This window comes from Cavia porcellus, unplaced genomic scaffold (genome assembly GCF_034190915.1).
Source record: "Cavia porcellus strain 051 isolate PalLab524CR breed Dunkin Hartley unplaced genomic scaffold, mCavPor4.1 scaffold_5, whole genome shotgun sequence".
Classification (NCBI taxonomy): Eukaryota; Metazoa; Chordata; class Mammalia; order Rodentia; family Caviidae; genus Cavia; species Cavia porcellus.
In genome coordinates this window covers 93,228,405-93,255,115 of record NW_026947488.1, presented here as the reverse complement: position 1 = coordinate 93,255,115, position 26,711 = coordinate 93,228,405, and the positions used below count along the sequence as shown (strand labels likewise).

General features: G+C 36.8%; 1 protein-coding gene across 4 annotated transcripts in view; it reads right to left on the bottom strand.

The window, feature by feature from the left end:
• The window catches only part of Phkb (phosphorylase kinase regulatory subunit beta), a 224,650-nt gene that overhangs the window by 39,761 nt on the left and 158,178 nt on the right, over window positions 1-26,711 (bottom strand). For all 4 annotated transcript variants that reach the window (XM_063249300.1, XM_063249299.1, XM_063249301.1 and 1 more), the window contains 6 exons: window positions 9,020-9,075; window positions 8,438-8,531; window positions 3,853-3,936; window positions 2,961-3,065; window positions 1,702-1,784; window positions 1,422-1,512 (listed from right to left, as the gene is read on the bottom strand). In XM_063249300.1, the coding sequence (XP_063105370.1) occupies window positions 1,422-1,512; window positions 1,702-1,784; window positions 2,961-3,065; window positions 3,853-3,936; window positions 8,438-8,531; window positions 9,020-9,075 (513 nt within the window). The remainder of the gene's footprint in view (window positions 1-1,421; window positions 1,513-1,701; window positions 1,785-2,960; window positions 3,066-3,852; window positions 3,937-8,437; window positions 8,532-9,019; window positions 9,076-26,711) is intronic.

Sequence of the window (26,711 nt, the reverse complement as noted above, 5' to 3'; positions counted from 1 at the left end):
AGAGCAGGAACTGCAAGGATCAGAGGTGAAAGTTCAACACTTCACAGTAGGACCCTGGGCTCCCTTCTCCCCCAATGATCTCAGCATCCAGAAGCAAATCATACATCCTTTATTTATGAGATTGGATGTTTATTTCTGGAGACACTGAAGAGCCTCACAGAAAAAAATCTCCAGATATTGACAATTGAAGCTTCCCTCTAAAAGCCTTTGCCATTACATCATTTTACAGGAGACTTCATCAAGGCATGAACCTTTTCTCCACAATACAACTTCCTATAAACTTTTTACTTTTAAAAATGAAGGGATAGCTAAAGACTGCCAGATTATCTGGCAAATACCTTTAATGTGAAAGACAGAAGATGAAATCTGAAAGACAGAATGCACATGAGAGGAAACTTTTAAAAAAATTTCTAGTTAAGAACACAAAGTATAACATATATAAAACAAAAGCAGATTACTACGAAAAAGGAAATTTTAAAATATGGTTACCAAAACTCAATAGAAAAGCTGCAAGATAAAAATCAAAGAAACTGCCCAGGAAGATTTACAGTAAGACAAAGCAACAAAAGACATGGGAAATATTATTGTTTATATAAAAATCCATCAGGTATACAAAATACAACCACTGGTCAGGATATGTAAAGATGTTATTTATAACACTACCTATGTTCGTCCTTCTTTATCAATTTTCTTTCTTACTCCATATGAATAAAGACCCAATATGACAGTCCCAATTGTTTTACAGAAAATGACATTAGTCCATATGGAGTACAATTTGAGTAGTTTAAGGTTAAAGGTCATAAAAGAGGAGAAGTGTCATTTTTAGCTTGAGATATTTTGTAGAATTAGTCTTTAAAGTTTGTTAAAACTTCAAAGCCCATGGAGCTTGAAAGAAAAAGGTTATTTCAAGGAGAGGAAATGGTGGGAACAGTAGGTCCAGGATAAAGCAATTAATCTGTATGGCTGAGGCACAAAAGCTGTTGAGAAGGTAACTGGGGGAGGGGCTAGCAGAGAATCAAAGCAGGTTTCCAAGTGAGTCAGCAACTGTGAAGATAAGGCCACACTGTGCTATTTGAACGGAAGGAGGACACTGACTGAAAGCCACAGCAGAATAAGGAAAAGAGCACTGGACCAAAAGTCAGCTAGCTTGCCTATATTATACAACAGGTCATTTCATCACTATATATGGGCTCAAGATTCTTCAAATGCAAATTTGAATTTTAAAATGAACTACTAAGGTTTATAATTCTGTATAAGAAACACTAGTGTAATCAGATAAATTGACATGGTGACAACAGGAATAAAAGATAAGCACAGAATAAAACTAAGTCAAAATCTTAAACTGAACAAATATTAAGAAGTACAACTATACTGTAGATTAACTGTTCTGAACACAGAAATATTGAAATTTAACAGACTACCTGTAGACGATCAACATGGACTTTGACTCCTCCAATCATTCCTTTTTTAAAGGCTGCCAGCATATCTAATATGGGGTTGAACCGGCTACCTCTGAAAAATGTAATAAAGAAGAAAACTAACATATTAGTAAGAGGGAAATTAACAATCTAATACTATCTTTTATATATGTAAAGTACTATGCCACACACTAAGATATGCAAAAGTGCAAGGAATTCTCGCTTCCAAAGGGTTCATAGTGTTAATGGCCATGAGATACACACACTTCTTTCATTGACCTACCTTATATTGTCTTCCCGGATAAGAACGAGAAAAAGTGGGCGTCCATGCATTTTCCAATATTGTTTAATGAACTGTAGTGCATTCTATCAAAACATAAGAGCAAGGCAAGGTGTAATGGCATAGAACCTAAGAAGATGAGGATCCTCAACCAGAAGAGGCCAAATCAACAATACTCACATATTAATAGAGTACATAATCAAAACCTAGATAAGTCAGAATACTTAATACAGAAAGCATTTTAATCAAACTGCTCTTAAAAGTAATCACACCATACATATTTTAAGGCTCTCTTACTGTGACTGTCTATGCATTCTCTTGCACTTGCTCACATGTGTATGCTTTTTATCTCTCTGCCTAAAAAATAAAATTCAAGAATGGTACCAGAGTGAAAAAAATCATCTCTGTCTCATTATGTAGAAGAATAATTTTCACTCCATATTACTATGGATTTATACTACAGCAGGTAGTGGAAATTCATCTGAATTTATTCACACCATCAGCAATATGGAGGGAATTATTTATCTGACTAAATAATTTATCTGGTCATCATTCTACCACCAATCTATCTAGCTTTCCAATCATATCAAAGATCTATATAACACTTCATCAAGCACCAGGCCCCAGTCTGAATGGTTTATATATACTAACTTATTTAATTCTCAGAACAGCTCTACTATGAACCAGTCTTACAGATAAGACAGCACTACCCAGTTAAATAACTTGCCCAAGAACACACAGCTGCTAGGTGACAGAGCCAAGATTTTAACAAATGCAGTCTGGCTCTAGATTTCATGCTGTGGAATATGACACTAAGATTTTCTACTCTGCAAATAAAAAGGGTAGTGGGGGAGATTTTAACTTCCAGACTTAGAGTTGAGGTCTTACTGAGCATACTTCGTAAGAAAACTATTTTGCTAATTTGACTTTTGTTCAAAAAGAGTTAAACGATTATTGCCATTTTAATAGTTTAAAAATAGTTTCTCTACTCTTATAAACTATATTTTTTCATTCAATTTGTAGAAAGGCAACACGGCAACATTATGTAACACAGCATATCGTTATGTAGGACAGATTTCACCTATTATTCTAATGCTGCTAGTAATCTAAATTCTTTCTCTAAAGGTGATGCTTTATTTTCAACTTTTACACTGCATTAACTCATTGTAACAGACACTCAGGAACACTCAATTTAACAACCAATGATAAAATCAGTGGAAACAACGTCATCCCATTTCAACCAAAAGGTATTATGAAGCTACCTTTATGTCATCTATCAGCAGTAAAACATCTTGAGACATGTAGAAATCACTTAAGTCAAAGATGATAGGGTAACAAACCACAGTCTTTCCTAGAATGCGATAAATCTGGAAAGAAAAATAAAAAATTAAATACAAAATATACTAAAAGCAAAGCAAAGGTGGAATACCATAAATCCCAACAAAAGTTAAAACTGATGCTTAAATCTGAGTGACCAAATAACTTACAAAATTCATACAATATTATTGAAAAGTTTCTTGATTCAATCGGTATGCTAATAGACTACCTCTAAGTAGATCTCTCCCAACAGGATGAGTGAAACCTGTGTTTGACTAAATATTGCTATAAATAAGGCATTTCACAAATCTTAGAAATAACGTAGCAAGATGATGATTTATTCTTAGAAAGTTTCTGTGATAGAAGATTTACTTGCAGAAAATGATAATTCATATAATTAGCCCAGGTATAAATGGTATATCATTTTACCAGGAAATATTATTATTATTATTATTTTTTTTTTTTTTTTTTTTTTTTTTTTTTTAAGAGACAGGGTCTCACTATATTGCCCAGGCTGGAGTGCAGTGGCTATTCACAGGCGCGATCCCACTACTGATCAGCACGGGAGTTTTGACCTGCTCCGTTTCCGACCTGGGCCGGTTCACCCCTCCTTAGGCAACCTGGTGGTCCCCTGCTCCCGGGAGGTCACCATATTGATGCCGAACTTAGTGCGGACACCCGATCGGCATAGCGCACTGCAGCCCAGAACTCCTGGACTCAAGCGATCCTCCCACCTCAGCCTCCCGAGTAGCTGGGACTACAGGCGTGCGCCACCACGCCCGGCCCCAGGAAATATTATAATGCAAATGTTACTCTATGAGGAAATTTTCTGAGTACCTTTGATGTACCGAGGCAGCCAATCGGCCTGTCTGGCCTTCCAGAGAGTCCTAGCTTTTCATTGATACCCAGGTGGAAATAAGCCTGTAAGACACAAATTTGTAAATGAGGCAAGAATTTCATGCTTTGCTTGGCTTTGCTCTTCTTCTCTTTTCTTACCAATTTTCTTCCTGGGATTATTGGCCTGTTAATTTATGATCTTTTGGAGAAAAACAGATCAGGACTACCAGCAAGCTGCAGGAATCAGTTTAGATTTGGAGTAACTGAGTTTTTGAGAGTGAAACAGTTGTCATAATATAAAGTATGCATGGCTTTGACTCATAAAAGGACTCAAAAGACACAAATACTTTCTGTGTCACTAAAAAATTCTAGCTACTTAAAAAAAAAGGCCATTAATCCACATTTAAGTTATTTCCTTCCAAAATGGAATTATCTTCATTTTTCTGATTGTACGAGTTTTATAAACAAAAGTATATGGTCTTGTTTATTTTCACAATATTTTATGCAATTATTTGACTTTCCTATATGTTGAAAGGGTATAATTTATTGTGTAAGCCCTGGAAACACCAAAAGTAAACATAGGACCACAGATTTTAAAAGGTATATAAATACATATTCATATTATACACATATATCAATATATGCATAAGTACATAAATGGGTTCAAACAATATATAATCTGTAATGTGTCCCATTTTTTTTTAAATTTCACACTGTGGCGTTATAGTTTTAAGACATTAAAATGAACCTATGCATTTTCTATACTGCATATTTCAAAGCTGAAATATAGTAACTAGGGAAAAAATTCTGTGAAAGTATTAGAAGACAGGGAAACATCTCTATGAAGCAGATTCTTCCAGAATTTCTGTAAGGTAAAAGAAGACAGCCTTAGAAATCTTGGAATTAGGAGTTAATTAGGAATTAGAAGTTAATTTTGGAGCTGAGCATTCAGTTCAACCTAGACGTTCCCTTATCCTAATTCTCTGATGAAGGTAGCTCTCTAATTTTATCTTAAAGAGAATTCAATAACATCTTTGGACAGTGTACAGTTATATCCCAGAATTGTGTCCTAGACTCCCTTGATCACAGAGAATATATCTTCTCTTTGCAATAAAATGCCTAGCCGGTCACCCTCTAAAAATAATGTACAAACTGACACTGCCTTTGCAGTGCACAGACTTCTTTGTCACTGTCTTGGGTCACAATAATACTTGTTAAAAGAGTACCATGTTCAATTCTTATGTGTGAGCATTTTCCAGCACAGTAAGTGGCTATCTGTATGTTTGATACTTTTTTTTATTTGTTCCTTTTTTACTGGGTATTTGTTATTCTTTATGATTTGTAAAAGATCTTGAGAATATTATTCTTTGAATCAAATATTTTATTCAGCTTGCACTTCTTCAATGCTGTTATGAAATGGGAGAACGACTGCCTGGTAGGTCAAACATGCCAGATGTAGTATTTCAATATAAACATTTTTCTACTAGGAAATTTTTTAGTACCAGGGATTGAACTCATGACCTTGCACTTGCCAGGCAGGCGCTTATATGCCACTGAGCTAAATCCCCGGCCCCTACCAGAAAATTTTATAAGCCCCTTTGATGTACTAGGTAGTTCATGCTACATTTAGATAAATTTTTAAATCATTTTCTTACTGCTTCTTGGCACTGCTGTCATTCTAAGAATGGACTTTCCCTCCCAACAGCTATAAATATAGTCTAGTTTTCCTCTAGTGATTTTATATTTAAGTCACATTAAAATATTTAAATTTTTAAACTGCCTGGAATTTGATGACAGGTAAAAATTTAAATTTTCTTAAATGGAAAATCAAACTGTTTCTTTTCTTTCTTTCTTTTTTTTTTTTTTTTTTTTTTTTGGTGGCACCAGAGATTGAACTCACGACTTCATGCTTGCCACGCAGGCACTATGCCACTAGGCTAAATCCCCGGCCCAAACCAACTGTTTCTACACAATTTCTTGATTGTGATATGAACTGACTGCAGATAGCAGCTTTATCATACATAAAATTAATGTGCTACCAGAGTTCTCTGTTCATTCTGTTGTGTCAGAGTGAGCTCTTCTCTTTCTCCTTTAGAATTGTACATTCTTAGAAAATAAAAGCATTCCTGACTTGGCACTGTGCCTGGCATATAGCTGGTATTCAGGATACAGTTGATGGATAATGAGGGAAAAACTGAGTGTCCTCCTGAGCTTCATGTGCTTTGAATATTGATTCTGCAATAAGCATGGTATAAGCCAAGTGGCCAGAAAAAAGTACTCTATAAGGATATACTCAGCAACCTTGAAACTAGCACATAACAGTAGATGGAGCTCCCTTTCCCTCAAATACTTTCAGTTTTTCAGAAATAAATGTATGCTAAAGTATTTTACATTGCTTTTAGACAAGTGGTTATATTAATTAATCATGCACAAGCTAAAAGACACCAATCTAGGGAGAGTTCCTTTAAATATTACTCTTTATTATAGTAAAAGATTGTTCTCAATGTGTCAACTATGGGACAGCAGGTCTCTGCCAAGTAGACAGATCTGCATTCCAAGGTGCAGATCTGCTGCCCCCACCTGTGCACACTCACACTGTTTAAAGTGCTGAAATATATAGCAATGACCACCTACAAGTGTGGAAGTGCTTCACACCAGGTCTGCAAGAGCACAATCCTGTGTCCAGATCACCTTGAAGCAAGTCACACCAGACACCACATCATGAACGCTAACAACACACCATAAAATCCCTGCTCTTTGCTATTTTTCCTTATATCCTTTTCAGAGATTAAAATGAAGGCAGCTTCAGCTTCTCAGAATAGGATCAGCTACTGATGCAAGAAAATGTGCATTAACCAAGATTGAGAGCAATACATTTACTTTCAAAAGATTGACTCATAAGGAACAGTGTGCTGCCGTACATCTAGAGGATGAATCCCAAAAAGCCATTAGTTTGGAACACGGAGGCTGCAGCCACAAAGAATAAGCCACCATCCTGACATGCGCACAGGGTAACTGGTTCTTGATCACATTTTACCTTGGTTGTATCACACTCCCAAAGTGCAAATCATTTGTTAATATCAACTAATACAAGACAAACAAAGTCAGACCTGCTGTAAGGCTTCACCACCTCCATAACAAAATGCTTTCCACTGCCTCTGTGATTCCACACTTTGCACAACCATCTATTATAGCAGTAATCAAAGAGACTATAATTATTATTTTCACACCACTAGACTCACAGTTCATCTGAGTATTCTGCACTAGCAGGTGTTTGCTGGAGAATGAATAAAATATCATATTCAAGTAATGTGCTAGCCATGCTGGCTTTTCATATCTTGACTCCACGTTATCTGGTACAGTACAGACTCACCTACCATAAGAGTTTGGCTAATATTAACTAGACTTGAAGTTATGTGTTTCATTCATGTGTTTGAGTTCATGTGTTTCAAGCTTTGTTACCATTCATTAGAATGTTCTGTGAGAGACCATGAAAACAGCCTGCCTCTGAAGACGTGCACTATGCAGGAGTCTTGGATGCTGTGCCATTGCTTGGCTTGTAGCTCCTCCATGCCCTTTTGGTCTCGTTTATCCTCCTTCACTATTTACATTGTGGTGTGATTTTAAAGTGTAAACTACTTAAAGGATTTTTGTGTTTTCGCTTAATCTGTCTATTAAGAATGGGGAAGTTGGCTCTAAATTTGTTTGAGGGGAGACTTAAGGATCAACAAAAGGTGGTGCTGCTGGTGATCTAAGTCTCAATTCTGACTTGAGCTGCCTCTGGGCAAGGCTCAGCCTGACTGCCAGAACAGTTTTCCTCTGTACTGTGTGTCCCCAGCCTCTAAGCCTTCATTGCCTCTTAACGTGCAGGCTTTGAGCACAACCACTTATATCAACCCCAACAACACATTAACCACTTCAGACAGACTGTAAACACTTATGCCAAACACTGGGGAGTCTGTTCCTCTATTTTTTTTAACAATTACCAAACAAAATTGGTAGTTTATGAATAACCAGTGAGAAACAATAATTTCCTGTCTCTAAAAACACAACACAGGTATTTGAGAGAACTGTATGTCAAAGGCTCAAAAGTCACCTTTTAGTCTCATCCCAAACTTATGTTCTCCATTAAAAATAAACTCAGATATTATTTTATAGTTTCTTTGAGACTCAACCAACTAAAGAGGAAGGAGTTACTTCAGACTCCAAATAGGGAAGTAGCGGCTATCAAAAATATTTAGATATGAAGTTTTTAAACAGTTAATAAAGGGGAAAATTAAACAAAAATATAAAGGATAATTTTACACATGACAATAAATTAAGATAAATTTGTTATTTAAGTGCTTAGCCTATGGTTAGTAGTAGAGTTTAGTAAAGAGCAGAAATTGACAATCCATGTAATTTAATATACATAATGAAGGGTTTTTTTTAGTTGAAAAATAAGTAGGCTTCCCAATTTAATTAGAAACTTTGGGATTAATGACTCATCTCAGATTGGATTTCAGTTATGCATCCTGTCTATAAAGTAAGTCCCACCATCCAGCTCTGCTATCTCCACAAAGCAGAAAGATCCAGAGTCACTTACTTTAACAAGCTCCTGCTGCGGCCATATCTGAATGGGCTCTACTTGTTGAGGAGTCTGAGTTTGAATACCGTATGTATTAAGAAAAACTTGAAGGCTAAAGAATTAAAGGGAAAAGAAGAGAAACACATTGTTTTGATAATATATTTATAGTTCAGGAAATGTATGAGGGAGATAAAAGGCAATGACATACTATTAATTTGTAATATCAGTAATATGCCACATGCACAGAATAGAGAGATCCTCTAGGTGGCTTCCAAAGGGTCATGTGAGCTTCAGGACTGACAATCAGGGTGAATACTAATTTTGGGAATTCGAATTCCTATAATGCATCTGCATTACTTTCTTAAAACTCTACCCCAGGCAACGCCAGCACTGGCTACAATTTTTAATATTCACATCATCTAAGAAAAAGTATTTTTAAATAGAAAAAATAAGGTTGTGCTGGCACTTAAAATGACATGATAACATCCTTGAAACCATGTCAAGAGACCAATGAAATTAGTATCTACTACCATGGTCAATATGGGAAGCATAAAGCAACAATTTCCCTCCCCTGCCCACAATAGAATATACTACTCATACCGTTGGCTCTCTGCTACAAGTGCTACATGAACTACCAAATCATTTTCCAGTGGGCCCTGTAATATAAAATAAGAGAAAAAACATTTAACAAGATCTGGCCACCATCAGTTACAATGAGAATCAAGGACGATATTAACTATCTCTAGGCAGTTCATTAAAATGATAGACACCAGCTGGCTCCAAGCAGCCCCCTTTCTCTCCTTGATTGCCGCTGCCTACTAATCAATTTGATAATGTAGACAGAGTAATGGAACACCAAGGAATGGAAAGTAATAAATCTCATGACTACCAGAAGGGTTACATTGTCAGAGCTATTCTGAATGATGCATAAGAGTAGTTCAGGGCTGAGACTCATTTTCCATCATTTAACTGTGAAAGGAAGAGGAGGAACTAAAAATAAAAGTTCTTTATATATTCCTGTTTTCAAAAAATGATTGCGAATTAAAACCATTCATTTGACTTCTTATCCACACATAAGGGTATTCTCTTTCTTGTAGGTCAATTTCCCTTTGCATCACACCCCTTGAAATAGCTTTACTCTAATACAGTGTTCTTTGGTAGAGAATGAACTACCCAGTTGACTATATAATTAACATTATGTTCATTAAACATGAGCTGTTGGACTTAATAGTTCTAATCAAAAACAGCATTGGATATTTGTTACTCTTTTCTATGTCGAAAAGATTCACTATAACATGTATTATACATCATTAAAATAAAACAAAATTTAAGTCTGTATAATTAACAGAGAACATCAAGAAGCACCAATAAATTACAGTATTAGGGGCCTCTGAAAATACTGATCAAATATAATTCCTTTATAGTAATGAATCCAGCATTCCCAATAATAAGCTGTAAAACATTTGATTTAACATCAGTTTCTCTCTATGGTATTCCCTGTGTTATTACAATTTATGTATGATGCAGGCAAGAAACACCAGAATATATAAATCAGCTATAAATATACAATCAAAGGGATGGTTCCCAGAATCATGAAAATGCCATTCCAGGCAGACTTGCACATGATTTAAATGAATATATTAGAGAAAATATGTAACAACCCTGGAAAAGCAAATACACATTTAAATTACAAATTTTTTTTATTTAATAATGACCCTATAATTAAGTGCTTCTCAAGAGGGTAAGAAAATTAATTATTCCAAATCTCACCAAGATTTCTAACAACAAAACAAAAAATTAAAGTGATGATGCCTAGCACAGTATTTACTTTTCAAAAGGAGGAATACTTTTAGGATGGGTCATTATGTACAATCTTCAGAACAATTATGGAATTTTTAAAAAGCAAATGAAAACATATACTAGAATACAGATGCAATTTCAGCAACAACAAATGAGGCTGCTTCTAGATCCTAATGGACAAATTGGCATCTTCTGTTTGAATCATAGGCTATTTAGGATAATGTTTCCATTTGTCTGATAGAGTGCTCAGTTCTAAAACAGTCACTATGCATGCTGAATCATGGTGAGCATAGTTAGGGACTATTAGATGGCGCAATAATTCTTCAGCTCTAAAAACCCAGCATCTTGGAAGTTTTGCTTCACAAGCTATCTTGTCATGGTGAGACTGAGCTTTCAGCTCCAGCCCAAGTAGAACTTCTCATCTCTCCCTCCTCACAGGATTCAGCATCTGCAGTCCTATCACAATCACCTTCCTTTCAATCCTAAATTAGAACCATCTCGTGTTCTTTTTATTGTTTTCTTTAAATCATCAACATTGTTGTCTAAACTCTATAAAGTCTCTATCATAACATCCCAATAGTAACTAATATCTTATTTTCTACACACACACACACACACACACACACACACACACACACACGGAGAGACAGACAGACAGACAGACAGAAACAGAGACAGAGACGGAGACAGAGACCAAGAGAGCAAGAGCATGTGAATACACTCTCAAGCAATTTACAGTAGTAGGATTCTTCATTTTATATGCACTCATTCACTCACTGAATTGACAAATGGCACATCAATATATAAGGCTCCACTTTAGGCCTTGATATTATAAGATCAATATGTGATCCAGAGGCTGGAGGACCAAAAGACACCAGAGTCTACTGGAAGAAAGGATAACAGAGAAGTTTTCAAATGTACTTATTATTACACAAAAACATTTTGCTAGTATCTTTTTCTATTTGACAGATCTATTATTAAAAGTCTGTAGGGCATTACATAATATGGATAAATCACATTTTATTTACGGAATGTTGATTCTGATGGACATTTAGATGGTTTCCAAACTTTCTGATCTGTAGAGACTGTAACAACTGTCTCTGCCTCAGAGAACTGCTGAGGACTTAGAGAACAAAACAGTACTGAGCACAGTATTTGACACATAAAACACTGAGTAAAGTCCACCAGTTCTTGCTGCTGTTTTATTTGCAGGTATCCTCTCTTCTTTGCTGAGATTTACTGTTCAAATGTGTGCCATTCAAGATGGAACTGACTTCCACCACGCTGATATACAAACCGTCCATTTTTCTATTTTTATATAGCTGGTCTTTGTCCAAAGAGTTCCAGACACCCATTAAAATAAACCCTCAGGTGGTATACATTCTTGTTTCATGCTGCTGTCTGAAGGTCTGTCTCTCCCACCAGCCAAACTCATGCATGGTGTTTTAACCTTGAAGTGATGCCATTAGGAAAGGCAGTGTCTTGGGGGATGGGATCCTTATGAACAGGATGGGCACCATTACAGGAGGGTGGAGAGAGATTCCTTGCTCTTTTTACCATGTGAAGACAGCGAGAAGACAATCATCAGCCAGAAATAATCATAACTAAATGTATACACATTTACATACACGTTACAAAAATGTAACAAGTCATATTGTTCTTATGATTGAAAACCAACAACTTACAGTTGGAAATAATTCTAGTTCAAAGTTTTCATTTTTATAAAGTTGAGTTGTATTTTTTTGTATATCTCATTGTGGTAACAAAAAAATAAATTTCACCATTTTAATCATTTTTCATATTTAAACATGCCCACTAGCTGGGTACCATCTGTGTTAGAGCTGCAATTCACCTTGTTTAACATTTAAAGCTACAGTAATCAAGACACTACATGTACATCTAGATTCTGGATTCCGGTTTTTGTTACTCAAATTAGAGTAAAGTATAAGGCTGAGAGATTTACACTTGCGAGTTATAAGTAAAATTGTACGAAACTTTCAAAGGAAACTTGAATGTGAATATGCCCCTAGATTTTCTTCCCTTTGTTTTTTTTAATCAACTTTTTCAGTAGACAATTCATTCATAAGGTTCAAACATTTAAAACTTGTAAGAAAGTTTTCAGGGAATGTCTTTTCTGCCCAATTTGCTCATTCTTTGCCATCTAACAGCCAGGTAATTGCTATGATTACTCATCTCTCTTTCTTAAATTTCTCCACACCTATAAAAGCAAGTGACAGTATACGTTCTCACATCTCTATACAAAAAGCAGCATACTCTCAGTACTTTTTCCGTTTGGTAATTATATATCATGATGCTTTAATTTTTGACATCAGCATGCCTTCATATTCACTCTATTTAATATTCTATTTTGTAGCTATACCATACTTACTGATGTCACCTTTTCACATTTTCAATCACTTAATAATGAATTTATTGTGCTGAAATCTCTGGAAATTATTATGATTACATGGTGGTACCATTAAACACCCCATTTTAATTTTACTTTTAAGAGAGGAAAAAGCACTCAATCCAAACAATTCAGAGGCATCATTACTACTAGATTATTTGAATCAATACAAAATTATTTTCAGAAAGGTCAGTAGGATGGATTTTTATAAGTGGGGCAGTAGAAGGTCTGAATCTTTTCTAGAAGGATGAAAAGATGCACAGTTGTTTACTGACAACTTATTCACAGAAATAATACAACGACTTGTTGGTAAGATTTGTCTCATTATTTTACTGCCTATTCTAGTCTTATAGTTTGGTTTAGAATGTTAAGAATGTTAATACGGGGAGAACATGGCAGACAGATAGCAGCAGCTACGGAGGCTCTCTGAAAGACCCAGCTTAGAATTCAAGAATGGTGTGGAGTAAGGAATCATAAGCAAGTGGAAATATGCCCTGCTGACCCAAGAACGAACTGGGCTGAGAGAAACCAACTGGGAATGCAATCCTGGTGCTATAACAGGAACAGAAAAGCCTCAGTGTGGAAGCTAGAGCCTGCGGCATTGGAAGCCGCAATTAGGGTTTCCCGCCGCGCGGCGGCTGCGTCTACATCAGCTCGGCAGGGAGAGAGATGAGCGGAAGCTCTGAGAACGGGAATTGGCGAACGGAGTTGAAAGCAGGATGGGCGGGGAGCTGTGCATTGACTTGCGGGGAGGTGAGTGAGAGAAACTGAGGCTCTTCCACAGTTTAGGAGACTCCAACAGAGGATATTCTGGGACTGGGCAGACTTGCGGGAACAGGGCGCTGCAGTGACTTCAGCCATGTATCCCCCGCTCAAGCGGGATTGGTGAGAAGTGCCTAGCCCACGTGGCGCTGCTGGCCGAGACCCAGTAGGCTAGCACAACCCAGATCCTAGCGCCTGACAGTGGCCTGGAGGGGCGGGCCCCACGTAGGCTGCCTGGTCTGCAACTTCCTGGTGTGCTGCGGTGGGCAGGAACACCTAGCCGGCGCAATTCAATCAGACTGTGGCTGACAGGGAAGGAAGCTGGGCCTCCTATATACGCTTGCATATGTAAGGAACAAAGAATATGGGAAGAGGGAACAGCAAGAAAGGCCCTTCGTCCCCCAATCCTGAGAAACAGGCAATAGCGGACACCGCACCAACAGACATAAAGCGCCATCTCAAGAGCCTCATAGATGAGTTCAGAAATGAAGTTATTAATGACCTGAAGCTAGAAATAAGCAGAATAGTTAGAGAAATGCTAAGCACCACCCAAGAAAAAACAGATGGTGGAATGGAAGAACAGAAAAAGAGGGGAGAATTGTTTGATGGAGAAAATAGAGAAAACATAGAATACGTGAAGCAGGTTCAAAGAGACTACCAGGAAACTAAAAACTCTATCGAAAATTGGCATAACAGCTTGAAAGAAACTAAGGATAGACTATCTGAACTGGAGGGCAGATTTGTAATATGGGAGAATGAAATGAAAAACTTCTTAAAAGTAACAAAGAAACAAACAGCAATAATACAAAGACTAGAAGATGATAAGAGGATCTATAACTTAAGAATTAAGAACATAAAAGAAGAAGTAGGGACACAAACAAATGAACTACAAAAGCTACTCACAGAAATAATCCAGGAGAAATTTCCTAATTTAGCAAAAGGTAAAGATACTCAGTTGTATGAAGCATACAGGACCCCAGCCACCTACAACCCAAACAGAGCAACATCCAGGCATATAATAATTAAAATTCCAGAAATTCAATATAAGAACAGAATATTAAAAGCCGTCAGAGACAAGAAACAGATCACTTACAAGGGAACACCCATCAGAATTACAGCAGACTTCTTGGCACAAACCATCAATTCACGAAGAGTGTGGGGGGAAATAATTCAAGCTTTGAAAGATAATAATCTCCAGCCAAGATTGATATATCCTGCACAACTATCCCTGGAAATTGATGGAAAAACAAGGTGCTTCCAGGATAAAGAGGAACTAGGGGAATATTCAACTCTACAGAGAATACTACAGGATATTCTAAAAAAGAAAAATACAAAGAATCCAGAAATAGTGGCAGAGAGGCCACAATGAATGGAGCAGAAAACAAAATGAAGAAGACAAACTGACAACTAATGACAGAAAAAGAGCTCAACAGAAATGAGGCAGAGAAGATTGGATGATAGGAACAGCTATTTTGGAGAAAATGATGTCTTAATAGGTAATACTGATTTAGTATCATCTTGTTTTGAAGTCTCATCAAGCTTTTGTTCTTCTGTCTCCATTGGTCTAAACAGGTTGTATCTTATTGGATTTTATTATGTATGATAGTATAAGCAAAAACTTTTAAAGACAAGGAGATTATACAGAAACCATTGTTCATTTTCTGTTAGTTGATTCTAAATACCCTGTAATGCTGTCATTCTCTTAAATGGTTTTACATTGTTTTGATATATTTGATACTACAGTATATGAAGTTATACTCAAAGATTTCAAGGAAAGAGACAATATGGTAACTACTTTTTATGTCAGGATTATCTTGTGGTGAAACACTATTCTGCTTAAATGGTTATATTTTGATCTGTGCTGTTTTGCTGTTATGCCCTCTTTTATCTCAATCTCCACTTCATTATTTACTTTTTTATTTTTATCCTTTTAATTAAGGGGAAAATAAATAAAAAATAGCAGGATATATTATAGTAACCCACTTTGACTTTCCATTATCTTGATGTAAAGCCCTGTATTGCTCTCACCATCTTGTTTTGACTGATGTCGCCTATTCTGTTTTGCTTGATAGTTCCAGGTTCGAAAGTATAGGCAACAGCTGTGAAGATAGTGAGATTCATTATGACACCCATTCTGGTTGACTATTATCTACTTTTGAAGACCTATAATGTCTCCAATGTTTTGGTTTTGTCGGTTTTGTTCTTTACTGTTTTGTTCAATTGTATTATAACTGATGATATAGGCAATTTTATTAGAGATAGCGGGAGGCATTATGGTAACCATTGTTGATTACCTTGTATTATGCTTTTACATTATCTATTATGTCCACCCTTTTGATTTGACTGACTGTTCTGTTATGTCACATTTGGTTCTACTCCCTTCCAAAAAAGTAATAAGAACTGTGGGAGCAACAAAATCCAAAATGTGTAATTGTCATTGTACAAAAGAGAGGAAAAGAAAGTGCTCTAAATGATATAACTGCATGTATATTTAAGTGTATAAGATAGATAATGATATCACTGAGTTTTGTTGGATCATTGAACAGAACTGTTTGCAGTCTCACTGTTGGAATGTCCACTTTACAAGCTTTAATTTTGTAACTTGAACAATTATTTCTAAGATGACAATATGTAATCTATTAACCAATGATTTCCTACTGTTTATTTTTTTCTGTAAATCTGTATAACTTGTACCCTTTCTCTGCTTTTTTTTTCTCCTTAAAAAAAAAAAAACAAAAAAAACGGAAGAGCACCTTAGGTTAGTATCAACTAATGGAAGCCTATAATGTATATACATTATAGCATATCTATCTATCTATCTATATATATATATATATATATATACATATACATGTATGTATGTGTATACATGTATATTACATATGTTTTGAGGAAAAAAGGGCATAATTTTCATGCCAAAGTTTGTATGTTCTCTTTATATTTGAATGCCTTGTTATTGTACTACTTTTGTGGGATTATAGTATGTGTCTGCATTCATGTGGGGAAATTCCCATTAACAATAGAAATTTCGACAGACTTCTTCATGTTTATTTTCATAGTACCCTGCACTGTGCCTGGCATACGTGGTTATATACTGTAAATGCCAGTGAAAGTTATTCTTCATTTTTTAACAAACTCACTGCTATATTCCTTCAGTAATCATTCTTACCATCTTTTAAAATGACTGATTTCCTATAGCTTGTGTATATACAATGGTTAGAGAAATATCTATTAAGTAAAATGAACAAGATCTAACTATTTGCTTCTCTGAATTCAGTGGATACAGCTAAAGCAGTACTCAGAATTCATGACCTAGAATACCTAATCTTGGCAAGACAGATAAATTAAGGATCTACAGTAACTCAGAAAGTTATAAAAAGAATGATGAAATCCAAACCTAAGTCACTCAGTTTATAGTACTTTTGTCATGCTAGCCCTACTAAACTAATATAATCCCAAACATTTTTTCTTTTTGATCTTTTAAACTGAAGTATATTTTTCATGCAGAAAAGTACACCAACCGTAAGAGTTGACTTTTCCCAAGTAAATACTTTTCCTAGTAAATGACCCTAGTAAATGACTTTTCCTAAATAAATACATGCATATACCTCCCATGTTATCAGCTCATATTTACAGCACCCAAGAATTCTTCATAAACTATTCTATATCAACACAGTAAAGGCCTCTGATGTCTTTGTACTCTGTGTGTGTGTGTTATGCATAGGGTAGAATTTTTGCAGCTCTATCCCCACCAAAACAGCTGTTATTTTAACTTCTTCACCATAGATCAGTTTTGTCCTCTTGTGAACATCAAATAAATGGGGTAATATAATATACTATTAAAAAAAAGAATGTTAATACATCTTGGGAGTCTGCTATGTTCCATGTGTTATTCAAGTACATTGTATATGCTCCTTAAAAAAAATCTCATTTTAAAAATTCAGGAAAAAGGTAAATAATTTTCCTAAGGTCACATCTTAGGTGATAGAATGTAACCTGATTATTGATATATCCAGGTCTGAAGTCAGTAAAGCATATGTTAAGGTATGCATGGCACACACTATAGACTGCCACTAATGTGGCTTATATTAGGATTCTCTATAGAAATAGAACTAATCAGATTATATATAGATATATTCATATACACTCATTCATATACATATATACTTATTCATATACATACAGATATGCCTGCTTCTGTCTGTCTGTCTGTGTCTCTCAATGACAGGTTAAGGAGGGGGACAGAGACTGGGGAAGGAGAGTATAGTAGTGATAGCAAACCTTTAGAACGTTCAATGATACTAACATAGCCCATTGGTACACATGCTGTGTGATGCAGATTTACCAACACTGGATTATGGGAATTCGCTCATCACTCACAGGCTCTGGCAAGTCCCAAGATCAGCGGGGTTCCTTGCAAGGTAGACTCCTGAGAGATATACATAGCTCTAGTCTGAGTCTGAAGGTCTTTGCAGACCTTGGTGACATAGTTCTAGCCCAAAGACTCCAGACTTAAGACCTAGGGATGGCTCACGTTTCAGTTAGAGTCCAAAGGCAAGAAAAGAGCACAAGTCCACTTTGAAGTAATCATGCGGGAGGATCTTGGTCCTATGCAGGGAAGGGTCAGTCTTATTTTTCTTAGGCTTTCAACTGATTAGACAAGGTCCACCCACACTATGGAGAGCAATCTGCTTTACTCAATAAATTGATTTAAGTGTTAATCTCACTCAGAAACTACCACATTAAAAACATCCATACTAATGTCTGGCCAAAAAGCTAGGCGGCCCCTGGTCCAGTCAAGTTGTTATATAAAATTAGTTGTCATGTGGTTATGTGAACATCTTATAATAGGTTAGGAGGAAGAATGGCCTAAGGTTCCAACAGTTCATTCCCCATGTACTTAAGATTAGGTTTTAACACAATTCAGTTTCAACTGCTGGTTAGGAAGTGCCCATTTTCTTATCTGTGTTTTTGATAGAACTTAGTTCTTGGCAATTAAATTTATAAATTACTACCTTTTTAGTGAATCATTTATATAGTATTTGAAAACATTATAATTCTTATTTTTACAATACTGTATTGAGCCTTGGTTGTATTTTTAATATGTTCTATGTTATGTAAAAAAATCTACTGTGGCTGGTTTAAATAGGTCTTTAATTGAAAGAAAGGCACCAGAGAGAGAAAAAAAATAAAAAGAGGCCAACAAACAAATGGGTCACAGCCAATTTGAGGCTGGTCCTGTCCCAAGGGTAGTGCACTGGGACCATTCTACACCCTGCTTTAAGGCCTCACTAGCACTCATTTAGGCTCAGTAGCCTTCATCAGTACATTCTGCCAACATTCAGCATTGTTTCATTATACTCATTTTTTAGCAAAACCTCATTAGCTAAAGGAGCCAGACAGATACTTTTTATATCTCAATTTCAACTGGAGGCACCACACCACCGTACTTCTCTTGCAGGAGCCAAGTTCTACAGTCTGGATACATGTGTGTGCTGCCTGAGAGGCACTGGCTCTTGAAATAACATTTCCAGTCAAGCCAAAGCAGCAACACAAAGAAAATTAATAGGAAAGCAGAGGAAAGTTTAGTAGAAATACCAGAGGAATAACACCATCAAGCATGGTTAAGAAGCTAAATTTGCACAATAGGAAAGCTGGCGAGGGAGAAAATGACCCTTTGGATCTGTATATTTATATACTGGGTTAGGGATTATGTAGGCTTTCCATTTAAGAGGAGAAAAAATGAATTTTAAAAAGTATTCCTAGGCTTTTGCACATAATTACAAACAGCCTAATGAATAAATCAGGCAATGCTTTTTGACAACAGTTCTTTCAATAACTCTACTTTATAAGAGAATACTGAAAGCTTTGTCACAAGGAATGATTTGTTAAACTATTTGTACATCTCTCTAGGTACTTGCTGTAACTGGATGGTCTGTATGTTTAAAGAAATGAGAGTGCTAACGGTCTTGCCTATGTCCCAGAAACAATAATAAAATGATTACACAGGGGACCAGGTGGAAGAACCCTCATCCATGGTAGTCTCGTAGCTTTCAGCACAACCAAAAGCAGGAACAAACACATGTACAGAAACACAACAAAAAAGATCAGCTTCAGGAAATTCCAATAAAGGTAAGGAAGGTGGCGGAGTATAGATGTAGAAAATCTGGCATTTTACTCTCAGGATTTCTGAAACATTGAAAAGGACCTTAGGTAGCAGGTTTCAACCAAAGAAAGATGGTTCATGATGGGGTCCGTAACTCTTGTCTCGCTGTTGGCGAGCCTGAACCACTGGTGGTACATGATGACTGTCCCATGGGGTGGCTTTTCATGAATTCTATAAATAAAGACTGATAAAAGTGACTAGATGTGTTTGTTCCACCAATGACACAAACTGACTGATGGGACAGTAATGCATGTACCACCACTGGTTCAAGCCAGTGGGATGTATCAATGTTGGACAAAGGAAACCCAGGCTTTAGGGTCATTGGGAAAAAAGAAAACAAAGCCAGTCAACTTAATTGTTGGCTTTTCTCCTTCGGGTGCTATGACTGGCTCTGCTATCTGGTATCTGAGTGGAAGATGTCAGAGATGGAAGAAGCCATTTCTGGGTAATGGTGAGTAATGGAAGATGCAAGGGGGTTATAAGACAGACTGTCTGGGGGCTGGGGATTTAGCTCAGCGGCATAAGAACCTGCCTTGCAAGCCTGTGGTCGTGAGTTTGATCCCTGGTACTGGTAAAAATACAAAACAAAAAAAAACAAAAAACAGACTGGCTGGCAGGACTCCACTTCGGCTCAAGTAGAACAACATTGTGCTATTTTATTAGCTGGAATTCTACCTTAGGTTTTGTCTGAAAAATGGATGTTCTTGATAAAACCAGTAATCCACTTGGCAGAGAGGACACTTTGGTTTAGAAATGAGAAATGTCCTGGGTCCCACAGTAAGTAGATGGCAGTGGCATAGCTAGAGTTTGTGCTACTCCAGGCTGTCCTTCAATGCTGCAATGGAGACATGTGTGGAATCCACAATTTGTGTGTGAGGTGTCACACACCTGAAGACACCACTGCATTCAGACACACACAAGAAACCTTAGCTTACTATCAAGTATAGTTCAAAAGAACCACAAATTATTACCATATAATCTTCCTTTTGACTAATAATGCTGCCCCCAACATGTGTCCCTCTGGGGCAAAACCCTTTTCTCTGCCAGCTACACCAATGACTGACGGTAAACCCAGAGGCAGAATCCAGGACTCTGGGTTGATTTCATATAGGGTTCCCTCCACTCAATCACACTGTTATATCTTACTGGTTGCTCATCAGAAAATTGCCAAGTAGATAGACCTTCCCAGTTACAAGAGAAGATGAATGTAAAGGCTACGTGTGCATTTTATTACAGTGTGATGCCTCCTAAGAGTGGCCCAAATTGACGAAGATTAGAAAACTTGCAGCTGGGGATACAGCTCAGCTCATAGGTGCCTGCCTGGCAAGTGCAAGGTCATGAGTTCCATTCCCAGTACCAAAATAAATAAATAAATAAATAAAATGAAATAAATAAAAATTGTTCTACTTTATCTTTAGGAAACAGATACTTAAAGACAAAAAGACAGGGCTGAAAAGACAGTGGATCTGTAGTCACTAGGTTAGATACCTGGCAGGCTCTAGATGCCAACAAGCCTTCCATGGTATAGGCCATCTCCACAGGGCCAAACTATTTGCAATGCACATCTTCCCTGGGCCTTAACTGTAAAGAAGACACTGGACCACCACTCTGAGCTAATGATCCTAAGGGCTTTCCACATTAACAAGATCACAATTCAACAGTTTTAAACACTAGAAACATTTCTGTCTTTGAGAATTTGTTCATATATTCATGTACCCAGACATCATGGTAAGTACTAGAGACAAAATAAAAATACCTGAAACCTTAACCTATTCTATAAGAACTTGCCATATAAGAAAGGTACTTATTTATAAAGTTCAAAGGATATTAAAATGAACTGCTTAATAAGTATTTTGGTGCCTGGGAGAACATGGCAGACAAATAACAGCAGCCATGGAGGCTCTCTGAGATTACCAGCTTAGAATCCAGGAGCAGTGCCGTGTGAGGAGTCCTAAGTGAGGGGAGATGTACCCTGCCGACCCAGGAATGAACTAAGCTGAGAGAAACCAACTCGAAATGCAATCCTGATGCTATAACAGGAACAGATAAAATCTTAGCACGGAAGCTGGATCCTGCACCACTGGAAGCCGCGATTTGAATTTCCTGCTGCTGCTACTACATCCCAATCTGTACGGCAGGGAGAGAGACGTGCGAAAGCTCTGAGAGTGGGAATCGGTGAACCAAACAGTGTTGAGAGCGGGACTGTCAGGAAGCCCTGCATCGACCTGCGATGAGTGAGAGAAATGGGGACCCTTTCATAGACTAGGAGGCTCCAACAAAGGACATTCTGGGAACAGGCAGACGAGCCGGAACAGGGCCCTGCAGTGACTTTAGTTGCATATTCCCCTCTCAAGTGGGATTGGTGGGGAGTGCTTGGCCTGGTGATGCCGCGGACTAAAATCCAGTAGGCTAGCCCAAATCAGGTCCCTGCGCCTGGTGGTGCACCCTAGCAGTAAAGCCTTCACTAGGTTGACCTGGAGGGACGGGCCCAGCAGAGGCTGCTCAGGTCTGTGTCTCCCTAGTACACTGCAGTGGGTGGGAACACCTAGCCAGCAGATTCAAACAAACTGTAACAGACAAAGAGAAAAAAAAAAAAAAAAAACTGGACTTCCTAAATACGCTTGTATGGAAGGAACAAAAAGTATGGGAAAAGGGAGCAACAAGAAAGGGTCCTCAGTTCCCAATCCTGAGAACACTGATCCAGGAAAGGTAAATGCAAAAGAGAATGAAGATAGAAAACATGCAGTATCAGACACGGCACCAATAGACCTAAAGCGGTATCTCCGGAGTCTCATAGATGAGTTCAACAATGAAGTATTTAATGAAATAAAGCAAGAAATAAATAGAATAGTTAGAGAAATACTACACACCACCCAAGAAAAAACAGATGGTGGAATGGAAAAACAGAAAAAAAGAGGAGAATTGTTTGATGGAGAAAATAGAGAAAACATAGACTACGTGAAGCAGGTTCAAAGAGATTACCAGGAAACTAAAAACTCTATTGAAAGCTGGCATAACAGCTTGAAAGAAACTAAGGATAGATTATCAGAACTGGAGGACAGATTTGTAAGGTAGGAGCATGAAATGAAAACCTTCTTAAAAATAACAAGAAAACAAACAGCAATAATACAAAGGCTAGAAGATGATAAGAGGATCTATAACTTAAGAATTAAAAACATAAAAGAAGAAGTAGGGACTCAAACAAATAGACTACAAAAGCTATTCACAGAAATAATCCAAGAGAATTTCCCTAATTTAGCAAAAGGTAAAGATACTCAGTTGTATGAGGCATACAGGACCCCAGCCACCTACAACCCAAACAGAGCTACAGCCAGGCATATAATAATCAAAATTCCAGAAATCCAGTATAAGAACAGAATATTAAAAGCCATCAGATCACTTACAAGGGAACACCCATCAGAATTACAGCAGACTTCTTGGCACAAACCATCAAATCACGAAGAGCGTGGGGGGAAATAATTCAAGCTTTGAAAGATAATAATCTCCAGCCAAGATGATATATCCTGCACAACTGTCCCTAGAAATTGATGGAAAAACAAGGTGCTTCCAGGATAAAGAGGAACTAGGGGAATTTGCAACCACCAATTCAACTCTACAGAGAATACGGCAGAAGAAAAATACCAAGATTCCAAAAACAGTGGCAAAGAGGCCACAATGAATGGAGCAAAAGCGAAATGAAGAAGACAAACTGACAACTAATGACAGAAAAACAGCTCAACAGAAATGAGGCAGAGAAGGTTGGATGGTAGGAATAGCTATTTTGGAGAAAACAAGGCATCATAATAGCTAGTGCTGCTTTAATATCATCTTACTTCAAGTCCCATCAAGCTTTTGTTCTTCTGTCTCCATCGATCTTAACATGTTGCATCTTATTGGATTTTATTGTATGTGATAATATAAACAAAAACTTTTATAGACAAGGAGATTATACAGAAACCATTGTTTATTTTCTGTTAGTTGATTCTAAATATCCCGTAATACTGTCATTCTCTTGAATGGTTTTACATTGTCTTGATATGTTTGATACTACAGTATATGAAGTTATACTCAAAGATTTTAAGGGAAGAGACACTATGGTAACTACTATTATGTCGAGATTATCTTGTGGTAAAACATTATTTTGCTTAAATGGCTATGTTTTGACCTGCGCTGTTTTGTTGTTATGCTCTCTTTTTTATATCAATCTCCTTTTTATTAACTACTTTTTCATTTTTATCCTTTTAATTAAGGGAAAAATAAAAAATAGCAGGATATATTATAGTAACCCACTTTGATTTCCTATTAACTTGATTTGAAACCCTGTATTGCTCTCACCATCTTGTTTTGATTGATTTCCCTGTATTCTGTTATGCTTGATAGTACCAAGTTTGAAAGTATAGGCAACAACTATGAAGACAATAAGATTCATTATGACGCCCATTCTGGTTGACTATTACCTTCTTTTGAAGTCCTCTAATGTCTCCAATGTTTTGGTTTTATTGGTCTTATTCTTTACTGTTTTGTTCAATTTTATTATAACTGATGATATAGGCAATTCTTTTTATGATAACAAGAGGCATTATGGTAACCATTGTTGATCACCTTGTATTTTGTTTTTACATTATGTATTATGTCCATCCTTTTGATTTGACTGACTCTGTCCTGTTATGTCACATTTGGTTTTACTTTCTTCAAAAAAAAAAAAAAGTAATAAGAACTGTGGGAGTAATAAAACCCAAAATGTGTAATTGTCATTGTACAAAGGAAAGGAAAAGAAACTGCTCTAAAAGATATAATTGCATATATATTTAAGTGTATAAGATAGATAACCATATTACTGAGTTTTGTTGGATCACTGAACAAAACTGTTTGCAGTCTCACTGTTTGAAAGTCCCCTCTATATGCTTTAATTTTTAACTTGAACAACTATTTCTAAGATGACAATATGTAATTAACTAGTGATTTCCTACTATTTTTTCTGAAATTCTGTATAACTTGTACCCTTTTTGTTTTTTTTTCTTTTTTCTCCTTAAATAAAATTTAAAAAAACTTAAAAAAAAATAAGTATTTTGGTGCATGTGATTTATCTCTGGGAAATTAAGGACTTTATGGGAAAAGTTCTCAACTGAAAAAAAATGTTTCAAAAACTATGTTCAAGGGATTAAAAACATGTCATTAATGAATTATCCAATTAATGAAATATTCAGTTAGTAGTCGTTATTTACTATGTGTCAAGTAAGATAATAAGACAAAGTCCTTCCCTAATGGAACTTTCACTTCATTGGAAGGGAGACAAAACAATAGTAACAGTGTGATGGTTAACCTGGTGGTCAATCTGACTGATTCATAAAGCACACTTCTGGGAGCTGGGTGAGCCAAGGAGTGTGACAATAGGGAGTATATGTGGTCTCCGGCTTCTTCCCCTCTGGCTCTCCCTTACTACTCTCTGCTTCTGGGCCTGGGAGTGAGCAACTCTGCTCCACCACATGCCTCTGCCCTAATATTCTGCCTCACCTCATACGTGTAACTACAGAACTAGCTGGCCATGCATTGAAACCTCTGAAACTGTGAGCCAAACAAACCATTCCTTCTTAAATTTCTGTATGTCAGGCATTTTGTTCTAGCAACAGGAAAGCTGTCTAACAGAAACACATGTATAGTACTTATTACGGGTGAGGCCCTGCCTCAGTCAAAACATTATGTACCTTAACTCATATTATGGTGGCTTTATAATGTTGTTCAGAGCAAAGTGGGCATATTCAGATTAGCTGGAACTTGAAGTTGAGAGATGATGGTGATCTGGACTATAGTGATACATTTAGGAAATTAACTGGTAAGTCTGGACTTGGAAGGGGAGAGATAGCAAGCAAAGATTACTTCTATGCTTTTACAGAGTTTAAAGAGAGTATCCAATAATACTGAATGTCTTTGAGGTTAAACAGACTAAAATATGAAAAGAACTCATTGGATTTATCAATTATGAGGTCAGTAACAGCTTTTTGCATAAGATTTCCACCGAGTGTTGGCATCAGCAGCTAGAATGTATGTTATAAGGAATGAGTAAAAGGAAATGGAAAAGATGTAAGTGAAGGAAAGAACAGAAGTGAGAGGTCTTGAAAGAGGAAAATAGCTTAGAAAAAAGTTTTCTTTTTAAGGAATGTCTAACATAGTTTTTTTCAGCCTTCTGAGATTCAAAAAAAGGACCCAGTCATAGAGGTAAGAATTGTAGCATGAACTTAAGTCTACTAGTCCAGTTTTAAATCTTTTATTTCTCATCTTTAACAATTCTCACTTAAGTAGAAGGAAGGGTTTATGCTAGGCTACACTGAAGTATTCATTCCTCTCTGCCACATTTAACTAACATTCTTGGGCTGACTCCATGGATTCTTCAGTCTCTGGCTAATGATATGATTAGAAGAATCATAATTAGTGTCCAGTTACCTGACACCCCATGTCACTGTGCCCCTTTGTATTCATCGTCTTAACCAATCCGATTCTGCAGGCTTCTATGATGGAAGATGTTTCTAGTAAGATGGGTGACAAAGTATTCGTTCTCTCCCCCCCACCTCATTCCCTCCCTCCTTCTCTCTGGCCCTCTTCTTCCCTCCCTCCCTCCTTCCTTCCCTCTCCTTCTCTCACATACACAAACATTAAATTTTGAAAATTCCCTGCCTCCCCTCCCCTTCATTTCTTGATCCCCTTCCCTCATGAGAAAGAGCTACAATCCTACTTCCCATTACCTATCTTGTATTTTGCTCTGTATTTATACATTTAGTTTCTTGTATAAGAAAAACTGAAGTATTTAAGCTTGTGCTATTTATCTTGCTTACATTATGGTTTCAAAGTGCATCCATTTTCCTACAAATGACTCAAGTTCATCTTCTTTGTGGCAGAGTGGTGCTCCACTGAGTATCAATACCACGTTTTCTTTATTCACTCATCCACTGATGGGCATACAGGGGGTTATTAGGTTTAGCTATTATTAATTTACTGCAATAAACATGGGTATGCATGTATCACTATAATATGATACCCTTAACACTCTTATGGTCAAGTGAAATTTCTAGTTTCAGCTTTTTGGAAAATGTCCATATCAATTTCCATAGTGACTGCACTAGTTTACATTCCCACTAGCAGAGTAGAAAGGTTCCTTTTTT